This window comes from Harmonia axyridis, chromosome 1 (genome assembly GCF_914767665.1).
Source record: "Harmonia axyridis chromosome 1, icHarAxyr1.1, whole genome shotgun sequence".
NCBI classification, from domain to species: domain Eukaryota; kingdom Metazoa; phylum Arthropoda; class Insecta; order Coleoptera; family Coccinellidae; genus Harmonia; species Harmonia axyridis.
Genome location: NC_059501.1, coordinates 10,400,816 through 10,426,752, shown reverse-complemented (window position 1 = coordinate 10,426,752; position 25,937 = coordinate 10,400,816). Strand labels below are relative to the sequence as shown.

The 25,937-nt window shown below is 32.1% G+C and overlaps 7 protein-coding genes across 11 annotated transcripts in view; 2 read left to right on the top strand and 5 right to left on the bottom strand.

Moving 5' to 3' along the window:
- LOC123689002 (protein crumbs) overlaps positions 1-411 on the bottom strand; it is a 33,751-nt gene extending 33,340 nt beyond the window's left edge. For 2 of the 3 annotated variants that reach the window (XM_045627782.1, XM_045627785.1), the window contains exon 1: positions 198-410. In XM_045627782.1, the coding sequence (XP_045483738.1) occupies positions 198-243 (46 nt within the window). In that variant the 5' untranslated portion in view covers positions 244-410. Of the gene's footprint in view, positions 1-197 lie in introns of all 3 variants that reach the window. The other variant, XM_045627783.1, reaches the window with a different exon arrangement.
- Positions 412-2,138: 1,727 nt separating this feature from the next.
- Positions 2,139-6,813, bottom strand: LOC123688997 (endoplasmic reticulum chaperone BiP). The gene is made up of 5 exons (XM_045627777.1): positions 6,659-6,813; positions 6,027-6,157; positions 5,581-5,845; positions 3,599-4,204; positions 2,139-3,469 (listed from the first exon to the last, which is right to left on the bottom strand). The coding sequence occupies exons 2-5, from the start codon at positions 6,149-6,151 to the stop codon at positions 2,489-2,491; spliced, it is 1,977 nt and encodes a 658-aa protein (XP_045483733.1). The 5' UTR covers positions 6,152-6,157; positions 6,659-6,813; the 3' UTR covers positions 2,139-2,488.
- A 1,532-nt stretch (positions 6,814-8,345) lies between these two features.
- On the bottom strand, positions 8,346-10,881 carry LOC123689001 (high affinity copper uptake protein 1-like). Of its 2 annotated transcripts, XM_045627781.1 has the most exons (4): positions 10,315-10,881; positions 10,028-10,251; positions 9,727-9,803; positions 8,346-9,660 (listed from the first exon to the last, which is right to left on the bottom strand). In XM_045627781.1, the coding sequence occupies exons 1-3, from the start codon at positions 10,590-10,592 to the stop codon at positions 9,763-9,765; spliced, it is 543 nt and encodes a 180-aa protein (XP_045483737.1). In that variant the 5' UTR covers positions 10,593-10,881; the 3' UTR covers positions 8,346-9,660; positions 9,727-9,762. The 2 variants fall into 2 exon arrangements, with proteins under 2 accessions (XP_045483737.1, XP_045483736.1); XM_045627780.1 differs by lacking the exon at positions 9,727-9,803 and having other exon boundaries at positions 10,315-10,869.
- Positions 10,882-11,030: 149 nt separating this feature from the next.
- Positions 11,031-14,199, top strand: LOC123688998 (stress-activated map kinase-interacting protein 1). The gene is made up of 6 exons (XM_045627778.1): positions 11,031-11,272; positions 11,460-11,702; positions 11,778-12,081; positions 12,233-12,468; positions 12,726-13,064; positions 13,796-14,199. Exons 1-6 carry the CDS (start codon positions 11,200-11,202, stop codon positions 13,990-13,992), a joined length of 1,392 nt encoding a protein of 463 aa, XP_045483734.1. The 5' UTR covers positions 11,031-11,199; the 3' UTR covers positions 13,993-14,199.
- Positions 14,200-14,490: 291 nt separating this feature from the next.
- On the bottom strand, positions 14,491-15,776 carry LOC123688999 (rRNA-processing protein fcf2). Its single transcript, XM_045627779.1, has one exon. The coding sequence runs from the start codon at positions 15,641-15,643 to the stop codon at positions 14,702-14,704; it is 942 nt and encodes a 313-aa protein (XP_045483735.1). The 5' UTR covers positions 15,644-15,776; the 3' UTR covers positions 14,491-14,701.
- Positions 15,777-16,336: 560 nt separating this feature from the next.
- Positions 16,337-21,195, top strand: LOC123688996 (trypsin I-P1-like). Of its 2 annotated transcripts, XM_045627775.1 has the most exons (6): positions 16,337-16,693; positions 16,740-16,843; positions 17,617-17,865; positions 17,927-18,040; positions 19,685-19,819; positions 20,507-21,195. In XM_045627775.1, the coding sequence occupies exons 1-6, from the start codon at positions 16,666-16,668 to the stop codon at positions 20,735-20,737; spliced, it is 861 nt and encodes a 286-aa protein (XP_045483731.1). In that variant the 5' UTR covers positions 16,337-16,665; the 3' UTR covers positions 20,738-21,195. The 2 variants fall into 2 exon arrangements, with proteins under 2 accessions (XP_045483731.1, XP_045483732.1); XM_045627776.1 differs by lacking the exon at positions 19,685-19,819 and having other exon boundaries at positions 16,451-16,693; positions 20,507-20,743.
- On the bottom strand, positions 21,069-24,042 carry LOC123688995 (kynurenine formamidase). Its single transcript, XM_045627774.1, has 4 exons — positions 23,840-24,042; positions 23,520-23,621; positions 22,631-22,850; positions 21,069-21,513 (listed from the first exon to the last, which is right to left on the bottom strand). Exons 1-4 carry the CDS (start codon positions 23,952-23,954, stop codon positions 21,069-21,071), a joined length of 882 nt encoding a protein of 293 aa, XP_045483730.1. The 5' UTR covers positions 23,955-24,042.
- Between the last annotated feature and the right edge of the window lie 1,895 nt (positions 24,043-25,937).

Sequence of the window (25,937 nt, the reverse complement as noted above, 5' to 3'; positions counted from 1 at the left end):
ATATATTTAAAATCATTTATGAAGGACTCTCATTCGTCAAATTCTGTATAAATTTCTTCTTAATACAGTGGTATTCTTAAAACAAAACGATAAACTCCAAGAATAATAATTATCGTATAAATGATGCAAATAAGAATAGTAAATGAACTGAATACGCTACCACAGTAACATTCGCACATAAACTAAAATGTACATACCTAATATTGTTATCAGTTGAAAAATATAAGAAGAAATCATTTTCATCACTAAAGGGGGTATTGTTCTATTCAGTGATTCCTTATTTCAGTTTGATGATATTCATATCAATGAAAACACTGTACACAAACTTATTAAATTGCACTTGCTAACATCACCAACACAGGTTTCCGTTCGCACTTCTTGTTCATTCACAGGTGTTTATTTACCATAGAGGTATGAAAAAACCTGTCAGCCTAACTTTAACAGGTGACAGTTATGGCTCCTGTCAAACTAAATATTCTACAGAAAATTTTACCTATTCCCATCACTTTTGAAATAGAACAGAATATGCATATATATTTTTTAATTAAATATCAAGTTGAAGAATTGGTATAAGCATAATTGTCCGTTTTTTAAAAATGTAGTTCAAGCTGATGATAGTTAAAGTCAACTGTAGTTCAAAAAATTGTACATCTTTGACTTTGAAGGTCAAAGAACTCAGTGTTGGAAAATTATATCACATCAAACGTTCAAATTTATTTGATTTTTGAAGAAATTCATGTCTAACACTGATGAAGAGTAAAACATTAGTTAAAATTCTGGATAAATGGCCAGGAAAGACATATTTTGGATACTATAGATTTCTTCCTTTATTTTTTGTTGCTGGTGCAGCTCTAGAATTTTCCATGATAAACTGGCGAGTTGGTGAAGTGAACTTTTGTAAGATCTTTTTCTAATATTGGTAACACATACATTAGAAGTGGTTCCTTTTCAGATGATACATACAAAAGAAGACAGGCACAAGAAATAGTTGATAGTGAATCGTCTTGAAAATGCCATTGGGAGTATCTTTTGGAAGGTATATTACATTTGTAGCTGCTTCATTGTTAACAATGTTTGCTGGAGCCCAGACTGTACATATTTATTATAAACCTTTAGATGATCTAGAGAAATATATTGAAAAAGAAAAACAAAAAAGGAAATAGTGAAATGATAGTTTTTGCTGCTTTGTAAAAATGTACAAATAGAAAATAGCAGTTTGTTACTTGATATTGATCATAATTTTCCTTATTTCCTGCTGAATCTGTTCCATTAGAAAATTATCATGTAGGACAATTTCATATGCCATTAAAAAGATTAGATATCATGTTACTGGTAACCAAATAAAAGATCAGAAGCAGTATACTGAGAGTGATTAATGGGAAATGTTGATGAAAGAAATTGGACTACTTGATTGAATAACATATGAAGTTGAGGTTAGAAGCATAACAAGCAAAAAATATTGCTTATTTTAAACTGTTGCCGACAGGACTCAAACTAGGGGAGACAGGATCCATCTTGTCACTTATATCTGATTAAATTAAGGTTACTTCCTTAAACAGTATTTCATCTTATCCTTCTACATAATCGGCCTAATTACAAGGTTATATTATTTGAAATTAAAACAGACATAAAGCCCATTTTTCAAGAGTACAAGGCCAAAGTTTATTTACTCTGGAAATTTTTTCACACTGATACTGAGCTGCTAGAATTTGTATCTTAATTCCTCACAATTTATAAAAAAGAATCCACTTTTTGTTGGATTCTTTTCATCACCAGTTTATTACTTAACAATCATCATCTAATCCAATGAAACAAAAAAATAATTCACGCAAATGTTATCATTTAAATTTGAGGAAATTATTGTTTTATTTTGTAATGAATTTTCATCAAATAAAGACCGAATTCATTTAATATTCATCTAATCTATTGCAATCTTCATTTCATTTTATAACATAAAAACTTCGGCTTTTCAACGAGTGGATTTAACTGAAGAGTGAACTTAGCTACTAACGGCCATAATTCTTATAACAAGTACCTTTCTTCATTTTATTAGTGACATTTAGTCTTAAAGGTGAAAAATAGGTCTTATCTGATTGTTTTTAATAAAAAAAAATTAAATATTTCATTAAAAAAACAAGTCATTTTTCAATAAATTTTATTGAAAATTTATAACATTATCAAATACAAGTGTACAATCCGAGCAATGTAAATTAATGAAACTATAAACAATAATGAGAACCTTCAAAAAATGAACTTTCATCATACACTCATATTTGATGAAAAAATAAATTAGAGGGGGCATTACCAATTAACAGGTAGCTGAATATAAAATATGGACCTATTTTTATCAGAATTACAAAAGAATTTCAGTTTGTGGTGACCAAACACCCAACTTTCAAAATTAAAACAAGTCTATACATTCGTTCTTGCACACGCACATCACATTTTCAAAAACATGGAAAATAATTCAGTCTTCATTTTATTTTCTCTACAACTCGTCTTTGAGGTCTTCATCGTCGTCGCTGCCACCTGCTGGTGGTGGAGCACCTCCAGCACCTTGGTACAATTTAGCTATGATTGGTTGTACTACATCTTCTAATTCTTTCTTTTGCTTTTTGTATTCTTCTGCTTCTGAGTCTTGGTTTTCTTCTAACCATTTAATTTTTTCATCGATGGCTTCTTCCATCTTAGTTTTCTCATCACCTGAGATCTTTGATCCCAATTTTTCTTTATCGGCGAGTTGGTTCTTGAGGGAATAAGCGTAACTTTCCAATTCATTTCTGGCTTCAACACGTTCCTTCAATTTCTTGTCGTCTTGTGCGAATATTTCAGCATCTTTGATCATCCTATCGATGTCTTCTGGAGTCAGTCTGTTTTGGTCATTGGTGATAACGATCTTTTCTTTGTTTCCTGTGCCTTTGTCTTCTGCTGATACCTGAAGGATACCGTTGGCATCAATTTCAAAGGTGACTTCAATTTGTGGTACACCACGAGGTGCTGGAGGGATACCAGTCAAGTCGAATTTTCCCAAAAGATGGTTGTCTTTCGTCATTGGACGTTCTCCTTCATATACTTGGATTGTTACAGTGTGCTGGTTGTCTGAAGCAGTTGAGAAGATCTGAGATTTTTTGGTGGGAATTACAGTATTTCTTGGAATCAGCTTGGTCATCACACCTCCAACGGTTTCGATACCCATGGTAAGAGGATTGACGTCCAAAAGAACAATAGCATCAGTATCCTGATCTCCAGAAAGTACTCCAGCTTGAACGGCAGCTCCGTAAGCAACAGCTTCATCAGGATTGATTCCCCTTGAGGGCTCTTTACCTCCGAAGAAGTCCTTGACCAACTGTTGTACCTTGGGGATACGAGTTGAACCACCAACTAAAACGATTTCATCAATGTCCTTTTTCTTCATATCAGCATCTTCAAGTACTTTCTGTACTGGTTTCATGGTGGCACGGAAGAGATCCTGAAAAAAAAAAATTTATAAAAGAGCAATTATTGAAACCACAAAAAAAAGGGACTATAGAAACCTAACCTCAATCAACTGTCAATATAAAGAAATAGAGATTGAAATATAACCTATAATGCAACTCACCATGTTCAATTCCTCGAATTTGGCCCTGGTGAGAGTTTCAGAGAAGTCTTCGCCTTCGAAGAATGATTCGATTTCGATCCTCACTTGGTGGCTGGCAGACAAAGCTCTTTTGGCCTTTTCAACTTCACGACGCAATTTCTGGACGGCCCTGTTATCTTTTCTGATGTCCTTACCCTTCTTCTTCTTGTAGAGTTTGATGAAGTGGTCCATTACTCTCTGATCGAAATCTTCACCTCCCAAATGGGTGTCACCATTGGTGGAGACTACCTCGAATACTCCAGTATCGATGGTGAGCAGAGAAACATCAAAGGTACCACCGCCCAAATCGAAGACGAGGATGTTTTTCTCTCCGTCTTTCTTGTCGAGACCGTATGCAATAGCGGCAGCAGTAGGTTCGTTCAATATCCTCATCACTTTGAGACCTGCGATGATTCCAGCATCTTTGGTGGCTTGACGTTGGGCATCGTTGAAGTAGGCTGGTACTGTGACAACGGCGTGGGTTACTTTCTTGCCAAGATAAGCTTCTGCGGTTTCCTTCATTTTACCGAGAACCATGGCTGAGATTTCTTCAGGGGCAAATACTTTTTCTCCTTGGTTGGTGTCAACCTGGTGAAGATAATCATATATAGTATAATGACATTTCGATTATCATAGAGATTGGACTAAACTACTCATACGAATGTATTTATTGAATATACTGCCCAAAATGTATGAAAGTTGTAAATTTTGTTCAAAAAAATTATCTCAATATTCATCTTGCCTAAAACCTTTTTGCACTCTTATTAGATTTGATACATTAATCAAAACTTCGTGCTCAATAATATCAAGAACAAAATTCGCTTTATTATTTCCAGTATGCCGAAATGTTTCTGATTTTTCAAATGACACAAAAATTATTGAATCTATTATGCAGGTTTACTGAAATTCCGTGTGCACATAAATAGCATCTACGAAAAGCTATATATTTTTCAGATAATAAGGAGTCTATATTAAAATTGGGCGAAATCCCTTTGAAAAAAAATTCAATAAATATTCAATGAAAAATGATATAATACTTTGAACATATCAGATATCCTTAGCAATTGTAAGAGCAGTTTCAGGAGTATGCTACATCTGAAAGACAAATTAAATGATACTTTGATAACTATAATACAAGTTGAAATTTTAATTTCTCATTTTGATAGTAGCATGGTTACTAGAACTGATCTTAAATGATAATCTGCTATTATCATAATATGATAGTTCAAAGTACTATGTAGACTCTTTGACAAGCTTGAAAAGAAATAAAAGTGGTTCAAATTTAATCTTCCTGAAAATGATAAGTTTTGTTCACAGAATCATTGTGTTCACTGTACAGTATAAAATGTGAGAAAAGATTCTGCACAGTTTTTAACCTTTCAGTATAATAGATAGATTTTGTCCATAACATAAAGAATCTTTCATTTTAAACGCAATTAAAAAAATATCATAAAAGCGATATTTTATAGTAGACGTAAAACTTATTTGGAGTCCTTAGGGCCAGTGTTGGACGAGGTCAGTATCTGGATAGATAACCGATATGTTATGCATTTATAGTCATTATTCATTATGAGGAATAACTTGATTACTGAAATTTTCAGGATAGATTTTTGGTGTTAATAGGCAAATGAAAATATTTAAACTGAAATTTTTTCCTGAATAATTCTGAAGAAACAAAAAATTCAGGATGTCCATCTATTAATATTATCTCCAGATAAATTTGAAAATATCAAGGTTTAACATCATCGACAGTTCATATGCTTTGTTTGGAGAGATCATTAATAAAACTATATATAAAGAATTGAATATTATCTTATCAATATACCCATTCATCAAATGGAAAATGATAAGAAAAACGCGTCTCTGAACATCTAAAATTACCTAAACTGTTCATTTTGATAGGACATATCAATTAAATCAGAGCTTAAATTTCAATTAGAACCGCATTTTCAAATTAAACTCACCTTGATATGAGGTTTGGAGTTCTTTTCAATGACCTTGAATGGGAAGAACTTGATGTCATGTTGCACTGCAGAATCTGACCAATCTCTTCCAATGAGACGTTTGGCATCAAAGACTGTATTTTCAGGGTTTGTTGTAAGTTGGTTCTTGGCTGCGTCCCCAATAAGACGTTCACCATCAGCAGTGAAAGCCACATAAGATGGGGTGATTCTGTTACCTTGATCATTAGCAATAATTTCTACCCTACCATTTCTATATACACCAACACTAAAACAAATTGAAAATACGTGAGAAATTTCGCATAGATATCGAAATCTCATTCAGAACTGTGAATAAGTTATTCAAAGAAAAAAAATGAACATGAAAAAACCAAAAAAATAAATAGGAAAAATGAATGAATTATTCTATAAAAAAATTAGTTATTATACTTCAAATAGAAGAGACTTACCAAGAATAGGTGGTTCCTAAATCAATTCCAATAACTGTTCCAACATCCTCTTTTTCCTTCTTGTCATCTTTGGCTAAAGCCAACGCCAACAGGCATGTAATGCCCAACAATATGTGTACCTTCATCTCCTCCTGTAATACAGAAAATATTAAATATCCACGACAGCAATAAGGTTCAATAACACATCGCCAAATTAGATCACCTAACTGTAAACTGTGCTTTGTTGGCATATGACAATTCGAAACAGATGAAAAAAATATCGATTCGACCAAAAAACTATATTCCTCACACCTCTGATCATGAAAATGCAGCAGAATTAATTGAATCCATTCATGAAATAATTGATAAAAATAAGAAAAACTAATGCGGCTATCAATTATATCTTTAAATTGTTTAGGAGATTGAAATATTCAGGAACTAATGTGAAGATAATATCGCATTTACAAAAAAAAAATAGTAAGAAAGCCGAAATTTTAATGAGGAAATACAGAAAATCGAACAGATAATTATTAAATATTCCACTTCTTATAAGAATGTATTAGTGGCCGAACGCCCGGTATCATATTGCAATTTTGAAGTACATAGTTGAAATCCAATTATTCATTTTATCTGATGAAAATTTAATTACTTACCAGAGATTTAATAAACGCAAACACTAGCACTAATACTTTGTCTTATGAAAAATGACCGCAGTAAGTATATCTTTTTTTCGATATCGTTTGTACTCTAGCTTTACTTTCCTTCAACTGATGAAGTTTCAGATTGACATACGAAATTTATTAATAAAATTTGTCGTGTAAGATTTCGATTGGTCCCAATTCGAACTTACTAAATTCTAATTGGATTCTTGCTAACCCGCTGTCTGAAGCTCATTGGCCCACGTTAGTGATGATGCTTTGCATGGTTTATTTGGAGACATACGTGTCAGCAACTCTAGAATGTTCCCGAAGTAAAATTCAAGCACGTATGTGGATTATTGCCCCACTTCGTTTGTTCAAAACGGCGGGAGTAATTTGAAATTTGACTGAGATAATGAAACTAGGTATTGCATCATTTCATTCTTCGGGGAATTTATGGAAAAATTGAGGAATTCTCTGTACAATGCGAAAATCAGAAATAATTAAAAACAAATTTTTTCATAAGAAAATATGATATAGTTCGTCAAATGATATGAACAATTTTTAACATCAAGATATATTGATATATTTAGATTTTTATTCCGATTTTATTCTTTGTTTTAGAAACATGGTCTGAATGGTACATATAAATTTTACTTTCGGTTTGTGATGAAAAACTTTTGGAATATTTTTTTTTCGATTACTCTCCAAGAAAAAAACTATCTACGCGCTCTTGTTTGAATTAAAAGGTATCAAGTTTGTTGTTTCAATGAAAAACCCATTTTTTTTTTTACTTTGTCGGTATTTATATGAAAAATAAATGATAATCAAATCTCACTTCGAAAATATTTAGCATGACAGGTTTATTTTTCAACATATTAGTCAGTCACTCAGGATATTTGTTATTACAAAGTTATGCTGAGACCTATTGAAATCTATTTCAGGTCGAATATTACAAATGAGTTACTTTCCCAAACAGAGTACTCTGTATATCTGAAATAGACAGGGGGTATGAAAAACAACTGGTCAAATTTTGTAAATTGAAATTTCCTAGTATTTTCGTTTTTTCAAATTGAACACCGTATATGTATATTATTGACTCAAATGATGCGCAAAAAAGTCTCTACACTTCCATATGATGAAATTCACTGGTTTTCCTTGAAACAGTTATTTTCTCTAAAAATTGTAAATATTCATATATTTCTTCTATATAATTTTAATGAACATTTTTGAAAGTGAGTTCCATTCAAGAAGACTGACATGAATGAACAAAATATATCTCTTTTCGATAATGTCATATATTTTCCGTTTTCTGATGTGCAGAATTACATCGAGTTATGTGCTCATAATTTGATTAAAAATTGGTTGCTTTATCTCATTCATGTCAGGTATCTTTAATTCAATCTTCTATTTGCACAAAACCAATATTCCTATATTTGAAATTATTTGCGTTTAACGCCATTACAACAAAGATGATGTAATCTTCAAGAACTTTAGATAGGAGCATTTGGGTTATATACATATCTGTAAGTCTTATGTTGCTGATCATGCCATTTCTCCACTCTTTAAAACTAGGAACTTTTCCATGAAATTTTCTTGAATACAGAAGAAGGTATAAAGATTCTTGATTCTCTCAACGACTCAACCCTCATTAATGATTATTTTTTTTTATGGAATACAGCTTATTTGAAAAAAACTAGTTGTGTAAATATAAACTCTATTTCAACCCTTTATACATAAACTAGATAAAAAACAATATGGACAGAATAATATGGAACACATAAAATTACTCAATTTTCAACAATTTAAGGCACATTGATACGTAACCACTTAGGTAACAACTTTTCATGACAATGTTAACAAATTTAAGCCTGGTACATACTAGGCGTGCATGGCAAACTCACGTTTTGAGAAACATGGGGTCGTATGGAGTTGTACACAAACGCAGGCTTTGCATTAAGCACCTTGTATGAATGCTGCCATAACCTAGTCTGTACTAGCCTTCAAAGAACATTGCTTTTTTTATCTATATGAAATTTCTTACAATTTCAAGGAGAACATTTTCTAATTCCTCAGTTCTAGCTACCAGCTTGACAAAAATGAGTAAATAGAATATCTATCACAATACTACAATAATTAAAAATGACTTTTTACAAAAATTACTTTTCAAAAAAAGCAATATTGATATAATCAAACCAACAATAACATCATACCTCTTTCTGTCTGACGAATTCTACATCAAACTAAAAGCATGGCAGGTATGTGATGTTATCATGGTTTTATTTAGTTCTAAGAAAAAAATTGAATTGTATAATTTGATCAAAGAAACAGCTCCATTGGACGGTCCTAAAATAAAAAGAAAACATTCGTCTGTATGTAATTGAAGGATTTTTTCAATTTCTTGAGTCTATATTTATTTCCATTCCAAAAAAAAGGAAGCTTCAATAAAATGCGAGATGAGATGAACATTTGTAACAATACAAAGATATAATTCAATATAAGTCATTTTTGATAATCAATATAATTTCAATTTTTCATATCTGTTTATGAAAAGGACTAATTCTTATTTCCGAATTTAATAAATTGTCTATCAAGAGAGCAATTTTTATAGACTAGATTAAAAGGATGTTATTCAGTATGAAGAAATAGAATGGCACAAAAATTTGGAATGTCGTGGTTGCAATCATCAAAATATTCATAATAATAAAACTATTCCATCATAAATAAAAAAAATTCACCTTGAAGCATTACCCATAAAAATATTGAAAACACATCTAATATTATTAACGATTTAATGGCAAAACAAGAAAGTAATCTGATGGTAATTTTGATGTTGAAGAAGGTATCCTAAGGTCGAAAATTAGTTATGTATAATTTGGAAATAATTGGTGATCAACATTTCTCACATTCTTCCTTTCCACTATTGCTAGACTGGTCTTCATTTACCATATGACATGTTTCTGAGCTTGTTGAAGGTCTATTTCCAGCGGGGGTAGACTCTCCATCTTTTCTATTACCTATAAGTTGGCATTATATTAATCAGATTTCCTACTGACTGATGAATTTAAGGCTTGAAGACCTACCTTCTTCAAGGGACAGGGACTTGGGATAGGAGAAGGTTACATTTGAATGAAGTTATTTATCAGCTGTTTCAAAATATCTAAAATGAAAACATGGACAATTAAGGAATTGATATTGTTTAGGGTCTTTCATCATTCGTTTTTAACGAAGTATGACATTTATGGTGGGTTTCATAAAACTTTTATCGTGGTGATTTGCTTGATCAAATCATTTCAGTTCGTTTTTGACACTTTTCGAACTACAATCAGTGAGTTGATCGATCACTCAAAGTTTTATGAAACCCTTCGATAGTGTAACATTTACCTGGTTCCCCACAGGTTGCCATGCAATATGTATCTCTGATAATCTGGCAATTTTGCATGTTTATTTTCATAAATTTCTGTCCAAAAACAAAATAGCCAAGGCCTCCCCCAATAATACAAGCTATGAATAACCATCCATTATAAAGCATGGCAATGAGCATTAAAATATAACCCAAACTTTGCAGGGCAAACCATAATGACAAATCCGTACTAAACAAAAGAGCTCTAAAAAGAAAAAAGCATTATTGTAAAGTTTAATTTATGATTATTAATGATTATATAACTTACCTATCACAGACAGTTATATTCAAGGGATTTCTACGATCTGTAATGTTTCTTGCTAGAAGTATAGTATTCTCGTTAGCACAGATCAAACTCAATTGCTTAGCTCTCAAAATCAACTCCCGTTGTCTCTGTTTTGTCTGCAAGTATCGTAACCATTCAAAGAAAAAGGATAGAAATATAACACAAATACATAATAAACTCAAAAAACCAGCTGAATTAATGTTGAATCCATAAATTAAGAAATCATCAACATCAGAGCTCCACCAAAATGACATATGCATTTTTCTTGGTACAATGTTAGTCAGAATAAATCATAGTTTCACTAAATCTTTCTTTCTTTTGTTTCGACACAGTACCTATGATATAGAATCCATGATAATATTAAAATGGTCAAAATAAAAGAGACCAATGATTTGTTTACTTATCACTACACATATCCAAGCTGATAAGATTAGTTGATCAAAACCTCAAGGATTTTTCACTTTTTTTATGGTCTACATGACATAGAACAGAACTGTATTATATTATTTTTTTCCTCCTTTCAATATTCGGTTTATCCTAAAACGAAATATTATTATTTGTAATATTATATCCCAAATTTATCTATTTTTTTTCAACATAACCTACTTTTTATGGCATTTTCTTTCAGGTTATTTACAAACTAAAATTATACTGTGCTTAGCACTGTCACGCTATAAAGAAGAACGTCACTTTTCAAATGTTTTGACAACTGTTTATTATGATTTTGTAATGGTTTGATAAATAATGTTTTTATGGGAGATAAATGCAGTGGGCAGGTTTTTCACTATGTTTTTGAAATACGAATTATAATTATCTGAAATCCGCATCTGATCTTGAATTCATCACGAATTCGAATGTTCAATTGAAATGGCTTTATACGACAATAAATATTGGCTTCTTACACACATCAGACATTCTTTCATATCTTCAGATGATACAGGTAGGCAAAAAACTTCAGGGGATTTCGTTTCTTCAAGTAAATCTTCTAAAACTATCGAAATCTAAATGATAAGATTTTACGGTAACCGATTTTACTATATTGTAATGAAATTAACAGTAACGAAACACAAAATTACAAACTTAGCATAAGATTTTTTTTGATACAATACAGATAACTTTTTTATTAGGGATGTGTGAAATTGTAATGTCAGGTGAGGATATTAACCACCTGAAAAACCAGTTGGAAAAGTTTCCTGACCTAGAATTAAGTGATGATAGTGATGGTTTGTCTATTGAATCTGGTGATTTGAGTTTTGGAATGGATTTCGGAATGAGAGCTAGAACTAATACAGCAGCAAGAATTGAAAAAATTGAACAAGCAAAAAAGAAAGCTGCTAAAATGAAAATCATTAAATGGGATCTGAAAAAATGTAATATGAAGTATACTCTATATATGGTCTAGGAAACATTCAAATAAACAAAAATAAAATGATGTAATTTTTTAGCAAATACCAATGATAAAACTAATATAGATAATATGTTTGAGAAAGTTGATCCAGAAAAGAATGTGCAAATCATGAAAAAATCCCTACTCTCTCAAAAACTACAAGAATGCACTAACTTGCCAAAAAACCCTTTCCTGACATATGCTAAGTTTGATGGTAATGGACACATTAATATCCCCACTAGAAAATACAAAATTTTCCTAACAATGTTGGAGAATGAAAATAAAAATGTTCCTCTTGATATATCTTGTGTTGCAACAGCTAAGGTTATAGAATTAATTGGATTGATCTTATTTAATATAAGGTATTATATTATTTGATAAAAACGTGCATTTATGATTTGATAGATACATATTTTGAAATTAGAGTAGCCTAATGGAAGTATATTTTTTTAAAAGAAGGGTATTTCAGAATTCATAAATCTAATCATTCGACATTTTTGTTCTACTTTTCAGTAATAGGAATGTTACATTAACTTTACATCCTCCAACTCATTACGGCTTGTATATTACCGAAGAAGATGGAGAAGTATATAGAGATTTACCCCCATTAGAAGCCAAAGAATGTGTTGCTAAGTTTGGGTTCAATTGCTTAGGTTTAGTAGAGCACAAGGATGTAATTGTTAGTTTTGATGATAGTACGATTCAAAATCAAGATAATGAAAATGCAGGCAAAAAAAAAGCGGATAGAGGTATGTTGTCTACATTCTATAAGGTTATAAAGTATTTCTCTAATCTACAGAATCTTTATATTAATTAGAAACAAAAAGTTACTGTAACATCCGTTTCTAAAGAACACATCATTGTGGAAATGTTTCTCGAACACTTAAAAAGATTCCATGGTTTAGACTTTAGAGTGTGTCTTCTACAACTTCATTTTATAAGGTGTTTGATGGAGTATGCTCGAATTAAAAAAATTTTTGCAATAAAATTTCTGAATTTCTTATAGAACCTGATGAAATGAAACAAATAACCAGTGATCTAGAAGTGATGGCTAAACACAAGAAAGCAACAGAAGCTCCTCTATATCAGTCGTATCAAGTTAATATAATCACCAAGTTGAGACCAAGAGTAGAAATTCATTTGGGTGTCAGCGGCGATAAAATTGAAATTGATCCTATACAACCCCAAAATTCCAAATTTTCGCTCACCAAACTGAAACCTGTTAGCTGTCACATTGACTCTATTGCATGGTGTGAAATTACAGAGACTAGAAGTTCTAGAACACAGTTTAGACTCTTCTACAGTAACAATTATGGTACTGGAAAAAAAACAAGTGAAAAGCCTGGTAAGTTCAAATAATTTATTAGAGGTTGTTACAACAAATCAACTCCACATTTTTATTTTAAAAAATAGCAGTGAAATGCAAGTTAAATATGTTCCGAGCTGTCAGTGGCATAACATTTAGGCAAAATTATTGTGTAAAGGTTATATTGCGATCACTGCAGTCGAAAATGATGACAATACTATCAAATGACTCTCGTGATTCACATATTATAAAATTAGAAGCTCAGTATGGGCGATTTTGTTTTATAATCCAACAGCCTAACTGTTTAAAACTTGTACTGTTTGTATAAGAGGCTGTAATACCAAATCTTTCATTATTGGTAATTTAGGTAGATGAATCCTGCTATTCTCGATATTTTGAGTACACCTTCATTACTTGGAATTTTAAACGAACATACATTGAAATTGGGAAAATTTTCCATTGTGCAAAAATTCGATAACTGCAGTGAAAAATTAAAAACAATCTTCAGAGCTTATTAACAAAAATATTTGAATGTTTCATTCGATGGAGATTATTTTATGAGAATCTTATTACTGAGGGTTTTTTGAAGTAGTTAATTAGTGTTTTCCAGAAAAAATTAAAATTGCTTTTTAGTTTCATAGTTATCACTATGGGAAGTCTACGATTAAATAGCCCAACAAAACCTGTTGTAGTTTATAAGATGATCCTTGTACAATGCTGATATCCTTCAGTTACATATATACAGTATTATATATATGCTACTGTTTCAGCTTCTAATTTTTTACCACTTCAAACATCTGCAAGTTTCAAGCATTTTGACTTTGAAGCTGATCACAATACTGCTGAAGAAATAGTGGAAAAAATCAATTTGATTTTGGATTTGAGATCAAGTCAAAGTCGTAATGAGTATATTGCTGCACGAGAGAGAAAACAGTTTAAACGTAAAGGCTTTAATATTAATAAGTGATATTTATATTTTTTGAACAAACTATATTTCTATTTAATATATATTTATAAAATTAATAATCATTGTTCATAGTTCTTGAATGTTATTTATGATTACTATTACATATGTTTGGGTTATCTATAAAGTGAATGAATTGTAAATTAATATTATAAGTTGAATGAAAATTTGTATGAAGAATTTTGAAATATAAAATATTTCCATTGAGCAGTCTTAATTGTTTTAACCAAGAAAATTAAGATCCTTGATTTGTAAAATATTTATGCCGATCAATAAAATCACTGTAAAATTCTCATTTTCTGCATTGGTACTGTACCATTCGTTTGCTTTTGAACAAAAAACACTTTGCCTTAGGATGAGAAATGACACAGTCTACGCAAAACACAATTGATTTTCTGAAATTGAAGGCTCTTAAGAGGTCTAAAGGAATATTAAAATATTCATTGTTGAATGATATTCTATCCTTAAATTCAAACCAGGTCAGAAAAAAATAACTATCAGTTAAAAAAGTTTTGATTTATTATCACCCAATAGATAAAGAAAAATCCTAGCAAACAATTGATAAATAAAATTACAAAGTGTTATATAATTGATTTTGAGTGTTGTATAGTCTTCTCAATTGACATTAAGTTTGGCATTTTGTTTTTGAAGGAAATATTAAAACATACCAATTTGAAAAAAATGTCTCAAACAAAACAAATTATAGATATATTCATTTCTTTTTATTGTTTTTCCTTTTTGCTTGTCTCCACTCTTTATAATTAGTTTTCTGTCTCTCTTTCAATATTTCGGCATACTTATTTTTGTTATATTTTTGAAATTGTGCATCAGCCATCAATTCATCTACAAGAGTTTTCTTCCTTTCTTTCTTTGTTAACCTGCTGTTGTAATAATCAAGAGGACTATCCTGAACTTGACCAATTTGAAAGTATTTAGGTAATACTTTCATGTGATTTTTCTTGTAGAAATGCTTAGGATCTAACACTGAACGCATTTGCATCACTTCCAAGTCTCTTTTAACTTCATCTGTTACTTCAGTTGCAGGCAATCCGAACCACTTATCACCTTTGGTTTTGTCTTTCTCTTCTTTTTTCAGTTTTTTAACTTTTCTCTTGGATAACCTGGGATTACTGAAAAATACCGGCTCCTCATACATATTGGTTTTAAGTAATTCTGATTTTTCTAGGAGTTTATCGATTTCATTATTTTTTTTATTCTGTATTGAAAGAGGAATAATTTGTTTTTTTAAGTTGTTAGTAAGTCCTGATAGTAATTTTTTCGATAGGGGTTCAACTGGCTTCTTCTTACTTTTCTGATTTTTCTCATCTCCCAGAGTTTCATTCTTATTATTAGAATCAAATCCAATAAAGGATTTTTTTGTTTTCGAAAGGACCTTTGGTACTGTCAGTTCAACCTCGTCAAATAAATGAGCTAAAGGATGCTTTTTTAAATCTTCCTCTTTTTGTAATATTGGTGATTTGATATTGCTTACTTCCGATTTTTCTTCAGTTTCACTTTCTTCATTCTCAAGAATATCTTCTTCATCCCCTTCATCTGTTACAAATTCAAAATCCATTGAATTTCTCGACGGTTTGAGATTATCATCTGAATTGGCGTCTTCTGAATCTTCATATGTATCAATAACGAAATCCATTCTGATTACCCACTTATTTTGTACACTTCCCAGCTAATAACACAATTTATAAATTCGAAGAATTAAAGATACACAATTGAGGTTAGACAGTTCATAAACAGGTTAAACTAAATAACCTAAAAATTATGGTCATAGAATAAAATACCTTCTTCCTCGTTTTCTAGGACATGGTCATATTTTGTAGCAACGCCTTGGCCTTATGCTTGGGAGGCTAATGGCCAGTTGCACCATTTACCTATTAAAAATTCAAACATTGATTACTCTCTGATTTCTTAAGAGAAATTAGAAAGTATCAATGTTTAAATTTCAATCAATGTTTAGGTAAATGGTGCAATTGGCCATGAGTTCCAGCTTTCGTACCATTTCTTCGGTGGTCTGCCTAGTAGAGAATCAAATATATGGAAGATATTCTTGTTTTTTCAATAATTGGCGAAGGCGATTTTCATATTAATTTGTATTTGCTCAAAAAGGCAAAAAGAATATTATTCAAAGCCTTTTTCCTGATTAACTCGTTTTACAAAAAATAAAGGATATTCTCGTTTTTTGACTATCATGCTTTTTTCTCCAAATAGTGTGATGATTATTTGCTAACACGAGAGATGGCGTTAAAGGCTGCAGATTCGCGTAAGAACGCACCTCTTCGGACTCAACCCAAGCGTTTTACGACAAAGTCACGATGCTCCGCTATACAGATGAGAGATGTATATGGCAGGGATCACCCGATCTGATGTATATGGCTGATAGGGCGTTGATTAGAGAGATCAAATATGTTATTTCCTCGACAATAATCTTATAAATTGATTTCTTATAGTTGCGTAAGCTTCAGTCCTTCAAAAAAATAGAGAAAAACCGCCGAATATTTGAAACTAATCAGTGCATAAGGTTGTGTAATTATTTTATCTAACAGTAAATCAAACATTGATAACGTAATTAAGCTATCAGTAATCTAGAATGCCTATTTTAATACCTGATCTCATCTTTTTGCCGTGATGGAATTTGTTTAGAATAATAATAATATCAAAATGTATTATAAGTTGATGGTTTTAATAGGTAGCCCGATAATTTTTGTTGTAAATTGCATCTTCATTCCAAGCAGTTTTTAGGTTTATCGTCCACAGTTTCACGTTAAGTAATATCGATTCACAATTGAAAATAATTGGCGGATTATCTGTAAGAAGTAGAAGTGATTTTCCTTATCAGGTATGTGACTTTTTGATTGAATTTATTTATTTATAGGTGGAAATACAATTCTTCCTATTGCGCGATAAGGATCTCATATATTTATTTATTTATTTATAGATATGTATACGTTTAGTGTGCAGTTCTTCATCTAATGATTTACTATTTTTAATAATCTAAAAATCGAATTAAAAATCCTCTTAGTTTAGTGAAAACTATCCATGGATATTTGAAGCTAAAAATTGCTAATATTAAAGACTGATGAATAGAAGTCCTAGCACTTATTTCGTATATGAATATTTTTTAGTGATTTTTCAATATTTTTTTAAGTGTCTAAATATTGTCTTGGCAATCTTGGCATTAAAAAGGGAAATATTAAACCATATTGTGAAATCCATGGTGTTTTTTATTTAATTTTCATCAAACGCATTTTAGACATTGAATCTCATAGTGTATATAGGTATATTATTCATAATTTTATTGTACCGCTATTTTCAAGTTTCCTTCTGAAATAATAAACTTGCCTACGAAAATCCTATCATCAAAACATTGTTAAAATCTTCAAGTATTTTAAAGGCTACTTTGATTTTTGGAAAAAGAAAAAAATTGTGCCATATCAGGGGGTATCTAGTATGATAATATGATTTATTGAATTTTTGGCCAGAAATTTGTTAATGATGATTGCCGTGAGGTATGTTATAGCTACATTTTTTCTATTTTTCTTCTATCAACATGAAATTTCGTTCGAGGAACGAGCGCTGAAAATGAATTTCATCGTACTTAATTTTTTTCAGGTGTCTTTAAGGTACATTGGACATCACTTATGTGGAGGATCGATTATAAGCAGGAATTTAATACTCACAGCAGCTCATTGTTGTTTCCATGAGAAAAAGCTGCTGAGAAGACACAACTTGAAGGTTGTCGCTGGAGATTTGAATATAAGACGTATCTCCAATAAAACTGAACATAGAGAAGTATCTGAAGTCTTTGTCCATCCAGGGTATAATGAAGAACTAATAGAAAACGACATAGCTTTGTGGAAGGTACAAGTAAAATAGATTATATCTGAGAAAATACGTTTGAAATGAGGGCCTGATTTTATAGGTTTCTTCTGACTTTATTTGGAATGAGGATATACAGCCTATTGATATCGCATATAAAAAGTTTAATGCTTATACTCGCTGCAATATTTCAGGATGGGGTGTTACGAATACAACAGTAAGTTTATTTTTTATTTTACATAGGCGTACAACTTTGTTTCCGCCGTTTTGTCCAAAATTCGAGGCTTTATTGTAAAAAACTGGTTATACATTTATAATTCAAAGTATTGTCCATCGCTGGTCACTACTTTCTCCCATCCTTCGGGCAGCGTACGAATCCCGCGTTGAAAAAACTGGTCATCTTTTGAAGCGATCCACGAATCGATCCAATTTTTTACTTCTTCATAAGATTGGAAGTGTTGGTCAGTAAAGCCTTGTACCATTGATCGAAACAAAGTGATAGTCCTAGGGAGCAACGTCTGGAGAATACGGCGAGTGGGGCAGGACTTTCCATTTCAACATTTCCAAGTATATCTTGATTACTTTCGCAACATATGGGGCCGAGCATATTGTCATGCTGTAAAATCACTTTATCATGTCTGTCGTTGTATTGCGGCCATTTGTTTTTCAATGCTTGACTAAAACTCATTAATTGCGTTCGATAACGATCGCCTGTGATTGTTTCAGTCGGTTTTAACAACTCATAATACACTACGACGAGCTGGTCCCACCAAATACTGAGCATGACCTTGGAACCGTAAATATTCGGTTTGGCCTCCGACGTGGAAGAATAGCCGGGATATCCCCATGATTTTCTACGCCTGGGATTATTTTAATGAATCCATTTTTCGTCTTCAGTCACAATGCGATGCAGAAATCTCTTCCGTCTTTGCCTTGTAACGGCTGTTCACAAGGAAACAAACGCCATTCAACATCTCTCGGCTCCAACGTACGGCACCCAATTTCCTTGTTTATGAATAATTCCCATGACTTTGAGGCGTTTTGAAATGGTTTGTTGCGTCACTCTCAATGATCCTGCCAACTCTTGTTGCGTTTGACACGAGTCTTGATCAAGTAATGCCTGCAATTCTGTATCTTCGAAAACCTTCTCTCTTCCATGGACATGGTGGTCTTCGACGTCAAAATCACCATTCTTGAAACGTTGAAACCACTCTCATCGTGTTCTTTCACTAATAGCGGTCTCCCCATAGTTATTTGAGACCATTCGATGAACCTCAGCCGCAGATTTCTTCATATTAAAACCTCCCGCCAATGAAGAGAATTTTGCTCGTGAGCTGACTTGTTAAATCGAGAATAACTTCATGATGCAGACACAAATCGACTAACATATTTCGATGGCGATATGTTTACAAATACCTAAGCTTATTATATGACATCTACGATTTATTTTTTTCGACTACCCCTTACCGCTACAGCCTTCTATTGCGAAACAGCGGAAGCAAAGTTGTACACTCAATATACATATATTATGTTTAAGGAACCGGCCAAAGTTGTTTTTGTTCTGAAATGCATTTTGGGAGAGGAACTCTATTTGTTGAATAAAGTCGATTTATTATCATATTATTATTATTAAATTTTGAACCGGGAACCAAAATTTTTTATACCCAAAGTGATCACAATGCGTCCGGGTCTACTGAAAGTCTATTGGAAGCATTGTACGATCTCTTTTGAGGGAAAAAAGTATTTGGTCTCAATTTCGAAATTTCCATTCCCAAAATGCATTTCAAACCATCCTGAACAACTTTGGTTTCGTTTCTATCTGTCTGTGTGTCCGCACATCTTTGTAACAGATTAATTTCAGATCAACGCAGTTAGCAGTAACTTGAAGTTTGTGGAAGTGCCACTAATATCAAGATCTAAGTGCCAGAAGTTCTACCCAGAAATTGTTCGACTGAACGTTATTTGTGCAGGTTCAACGGGAAAAGATTCTTGTCAGGTTAGACTTTATATGTTTTAGAGAATAATTTCAACAACTCTTATGATTTAGTCCATATCATTTTTATGGGGATCTTTTTTGGTATTGTTTTATGTCAAGCAATGGCGTAACTATACCATCAGTTGCACTTGGCGATTTCATTAAATGGATTCTTAGTGAAAATATATCTTCACGTTGATGCTGAAGGTACCGGGTTCGAATCCCGGCTAGGTCATGGATGTTATGGTATGATGAGGTTACATGTAAGAGTAGCTTCAAGCTAAATGTCGCCTTGTTGTAACTAATTGAAGAATAAAGTCGTTAAAAAAAAAATGACAAGACTCTTGTCAAAGAGAGTTTCAACTGTGTGGAAAGAGGTGGGTGAATATTACATAACGCGATTGGGTGATTTGAGGACAGAAACTATATGAAAAAACGTCCTCAAATGTAAAAGAAAAAAATTCTCTTCCACCGAGACAATATTCCTTGTCACAAATGGGAACCCTGCCCTGCCACCCCATAGTTACGCCACTGGGAGAGCTCTTGAGATTGTTTCGCCCAGGGTCTTTGGCGGATAAATCAGCAAGAGAAATCCAGGGATTCTTATTATTTCTTGCCTTGGACAAGAGGATATTTCTATCTCTCTATTTATGTTTGGATTGAAAATATGACATTCCTTGGATTATTTCAAGTATCTATCACTTTTAGGGCGACTCAGGAGGACCTTTGGTGTGCAACAAAACCGTTGCCGGGATTGTATCCTATGGTGAAGAATGTGGAATCTATCCAGGAGTTTATACAGACGTATACGCTTATAGATACTGGATCAAGAATATGATAAGAGCGCAAAATTCTGGTTTACGTATTGCTCATAATTATTTCCTCATTTTAGTTATACTATTTGTATCGATTTTCTGTCGAATAATCAATCAGATTTGATGTGGTTTTCGTTTTTTTTTTGGTCGGATTTTTACCAAGGTCTTGACTCTTGAGAAAACACCAACATCTGCGTTGATAGATTTTTAGAAGCATTTAAATTATATGCCTGAAAATTGAAGTAAAAACGGTTAAGGAACGCAAGTGTGCAATGAAACTTTTTGGTGAGACCAGATTCTATTTTATTTTTACCTTCATTTTAATAAAAAACATATAACTCAGTCACATATAAAACATACTTATTTTCAATCATGTAGATACATTTCACATCTTCTGAAGGAACTGATAAAATCCTAAAGAAGTTATGGATGAATCATAAATAGAAAACAAGTTCTCAGCATTTTTCTTTCAGAGTTTTCAGCACTAATTTAGTCAATTCAAACTCTTCATCTGATATCTTTTCTATTACGTTAAAATGATCTATGTTTTTCAAAATCAATAAACTGGATGTTATATTTTGAGCCTTTAGCCTTTTTTCAATGACTTCCGATTGTTTAACAAATGCTGGACTGTCATTTTCTCCTACAACGATGAAGAATTTCGTATTACAATCTGACATTCTTTGATGGACTGGACTGAAGCTTCTAGCTGTAGCAGGTGTTAGCTTCAAGGGGACATTATAAGAGGTAGATATCAAGGGTTCTAGATCGTAAATGCCTCCTATGAGAAATGCTGATTTGAGTAAGTTGACATCTTCTATTGGTAATGTATTGACGAAGCTGGTGAATAAATATGCTACCAAGTGAGCACCTGCAGAATGACCCATAAGGCAAATTCCTCTGAAAATATAATATTCATGAAAATTATTCATTTCCAGGACATATTTTCAAATTTTATTATAACGGGTGTTTTTTTTCGAGGTATATAACTTTAAGTTGGCATTTGTGTTCAAGATGGCGAATCAAGTGATTTATTCTCAGTTTGGTTTGGCAATTCATCATGAATAGACTCACGCCTGAACAACGCTTGCAAATAGTGCAATTTTATTTCGAAAATAATGGCTCTGTGCGGAATACGTATCGCGCACTACGTCCATTTTATTTTGTTTTGTGATGAAGCGCACTTCTGGTTGAATAGCTACGTCAACAAACAAAACTGCCGCATTTTGAGTGAAGCTAATCCTCAAGTGTATGTCGAAACACCGTTACATCCAGAAAAACTGACTGTTTGGTGCGCTTTATGGGCTGGTGGAATCATTGGTCCCTACTTCTTCAAAAACGATGATGGCCAGAACGTTACAGTCAATGGTGATCGGTATAGAGCCATGATTACTAACTTTTTCATTCCTGAATTGAACAACCATGATGTCCAGGAGCTGTGGTTCCAACAAGACGGCGCAACATGTCACACAGCTCGTGCCACAATCGATTTATTGAAAGACACGTTTGGTGACTGCCTAATTTCACGTTTTGGACCTATGAATTGGCCTCCAAGATCTTATGATTTAGCACCGCTAGACTACTTTCTGTGGGGCTATGTAAAGTCATTGGTCTATGCGCATAAGCCATGAACCCTTGACCATTTGGAAGACAACATTCGCCGTGTTATTGCCGATATACGACCACAAATGTTGGAAAAAGTCATCGAAAATTGGACGTCCAGATTGGACTACATCCGAGCCAGCCGTGGCGGTCATATGCCAGAAATCATATTTAAAATGTAATGCCACAAGATTATCTTGCGGATAAATAAAATTCATGTCAATCGAATAATCCATCGTTAATTGTTTTATTGCAATTTAAAGTTCTATAGCTCTAAAAAAAAACACCCTTTAGTACCATTTTTTAAATTTCTATTTACTTTCTTTAAAATTCATTCTTATCAGTTGTCTACCTGATGAAATGTAGTAAAGGGCAGATTTTAATTAAACTTATTAAACAAATTTTGTTTAGGTACCTTGAACCTTTTCTTTTTGCGTAGTCCAAACAAACTCTCAATGCTCTTTGTGTCTGTTGTATAATTTCCTCAAGTTGCACATTAGGACATAGCTCATAACCGATGACAAATGATTTAATTCCATGTTTATGGAAAACTTTAGTTACAAAAGAAGAATTTTGCCTTCCTATGCATTCTTCTTGCCAGTATCCTCCATGAATGTAAAAAATTATAGGAGAGCCTGAAAGTATTGTGATTTTTAGCATCAAGCTGAAATTATCTCATGCATCTATTTGAATTTTCTTTGATCCGTATAAAGCATAATCGCCACGAAAGTTTCTAACAAAGCTTGAAACTATTTTTTATACATTCAAGCTGAATCTGAACTCTTGTCGGATTATCAATGAAATATTGAGCTTTTATCTGAATTTTGATCTAGTTTTGTGAAAAACCCGAAATTTTGCATGAAGCTTGGAATTGCAACTTACCTACATCTAAATGCCAAATTTCAAATTGGTCATGGAAATTTTCATGAAAAGGATATTGCACTGCTATTTAGCTGATAATATCCATTGTTTTCTCTTAAAATATACTCGTTTTTTCGAATAAAAAATGAAACCTCTTATTAGAAAACGCAATAAAACTTATCAATCAAGATTTAAATATTCCATTACAATCGATAACTAATCACAATAGTTGCCGACGCCAATGCTCAATCAGAATATTCATGGGTCTTTATTTCAGATTATATCGGTTGAAATTTGTTTTCGATCTCGTTATTTGTTATTGTTCATTAATTATGTTATATCTCGATAATTACAATACTTCATTATTATTACAGAATGAGACATGGCTATATAATTTTTTATTTGTGCGATAAGTGGAATTGTAAAAATTATAAATAACTTACTATTTGGTAAATCTATTCCAAACAAATCATATTTTTCTTTAGGCAATTTACCGTAGGGTACTTCGAAGTTTCCAGGTATACCAGATCGAACAAACTGACTTTCTGAAAGTAAAAATTTCTTTGATTATTCTTTGGGTTTCTTAACTGATTCATCTTAAATAAAATTCGCAGTTTTCAAAAAAATTTTCCTTTATTGAAACAATTTACAAATTATATCAAGGAGGTGAAAATAACGAAATATAGGCAGGTGCCTGTATACATATCATTTCAATAAATCTCTAAGCGAATTAAATGTTGTTTTGGAAATCTCAATTTCTTACCTTCGGTGATTATCTTCACATGATCAAGCATACATTCCTCTGATGTTCCGTATCTCTTACACCATCTACTAGGTGAATATAGGATCTCTAAATCGCAATCTTTTTCTGTAGACATTTTTTTCTCCGGTATTGCTGACTTGACAATGAATGTACCTACAACGTTTATCAATTGATGTTTATTGACGATCTGAATTATAATGCAGTGAAAGGAAATACTGAAGCCATAATATTGGGTAATTCATCCATAGGCGTAGTTCGAAAATTAATCCGTTCATAAATTTGGATATTTGCCGCCATTTTTCAGTATAATAGGAGGATCAATGTAGAATAGCAGTGGATTCTTTTAGTGACAATAAAATTATCGTTTGAGATTCTATAACTCTCGCTGAAATGTTGGCAATTGATGATTTTGAAAGTGTAGATCCAAAATCGAAAAAAAGGAGCAATTTCAACTGCGGAAGCAGTTTATTACATTATTTTTTATCACACAGGGTTCCTTAATTGATATGAAAAATGAGGAAACCAGTGACGTGAAGTCAGGAGCATTTGAGCGCTCATTCATTCACGCGCCTATTGCGCCCTTGGAGATGACGGTACTGTTTATTGTAAGATATGATATGTGACGTTTATGATGACGTTCTTGACGGTTAGATTATCTAGTTGAGAGGTTCTCATAATATTTTAAGATCATTTTGAAATTCGGCATGGACATTCGAGTGATATCCAAACTAAAATTTCAACATAGCCCGGATCTGTTATTGTTACGGAAATATTGGCATTTTTTTTCGATATTGTGCTTCAATATTATATGGATCTAACTAACGCTAACAACCCGAAATTTTGCACGAAGTTAAGTTGGATATCGTTATTCTATAAAAAAAAATCTAATGGTGTTAAATCCAGAGATCTTGTTGGCCACCGAATATTTCAATTATCTGAAGTTCATATATGAACTTCAGATAATTGAAATATTCGGTGGCCAACAAGATCTCTGGATTTAACACCATTAGATTTTTTTTTATAGAATAACGATATCCAACTTAACTTCGTGCAAAATTTCGGGTTGTTAGCGTTAGTTAGATCCATATAATATTGAAGCACAATATCGAAAAAAAATGCCAATATTTCCGTAACAATAACAGATCCGGGCTATGTTGAAATTTTAGTTTGGATATCACTCGAATGTCCATGCCGAATTTCAAAATGATCTTAAAATAGATTATAATAGATAGACACTTGGTCGAATTGTCTTGTGTAATGGAAACTTTTGATTATTTTCATATTTTGATAAGAAATTTAAATTAAAGTTATTTATTTTATTTGAAAAGGAAAAAAAGCAATTTTATTTATCATAAAAATGTTTATCGTTTACGTTAAATGAAATTAAGTTGGTATTATAATTTCGAAACTAATTGCAATAAAGAACAAATATAAACCAATGGTTTCTACTGAAAAAAGTGCCTCCAGAATATTTTTGTTTCATGTTCATAGAACCAGTAATAAAGAAATTATATTGATATTTCGTAGCAGGGTTTAAAAATATATAAGTTCGAAACTAAAAAGATTAGGGCTATGCAGCAAAGACGCCACCTACCTATTATATAATTACAAAAAAACGTGTGTTCAGCTATGATTGTTATAGCTTATTTTGCTTCCAAGCATTGCACTGATAATTTTCAACAAATTATATGAATATTTCATAACGTACACGTATTATTTCAATTGAAAATAGCCTCGCATTGTTCTCAATCTATTATCATGATGATACACGCATTTGAAAATGTTATAAATTATGACAATCTTGTTGAGAATTATATCCAATTTACCAGTTTACACATACAGGAAGAAGATTTAGTTGATTTGTTCATTTGTTCATTACCTAAATCTAATAAAAATTGTGTTGAATAAGAGCATTTCAGGCAATCTAATACAATAGAGGAATTGCAACAAGAACAAATAAAAAAAGCAGTGACGTGAAATCAGGAGATTTTGCGCGCTTGTTCAAATTTCTATTCACATCAATTTTTCACGAAAATTCGCATCTAGATTTTTGTTTCTGATCACAAATCTGAAGTCAAACCTTCAGCACCATGTAAAC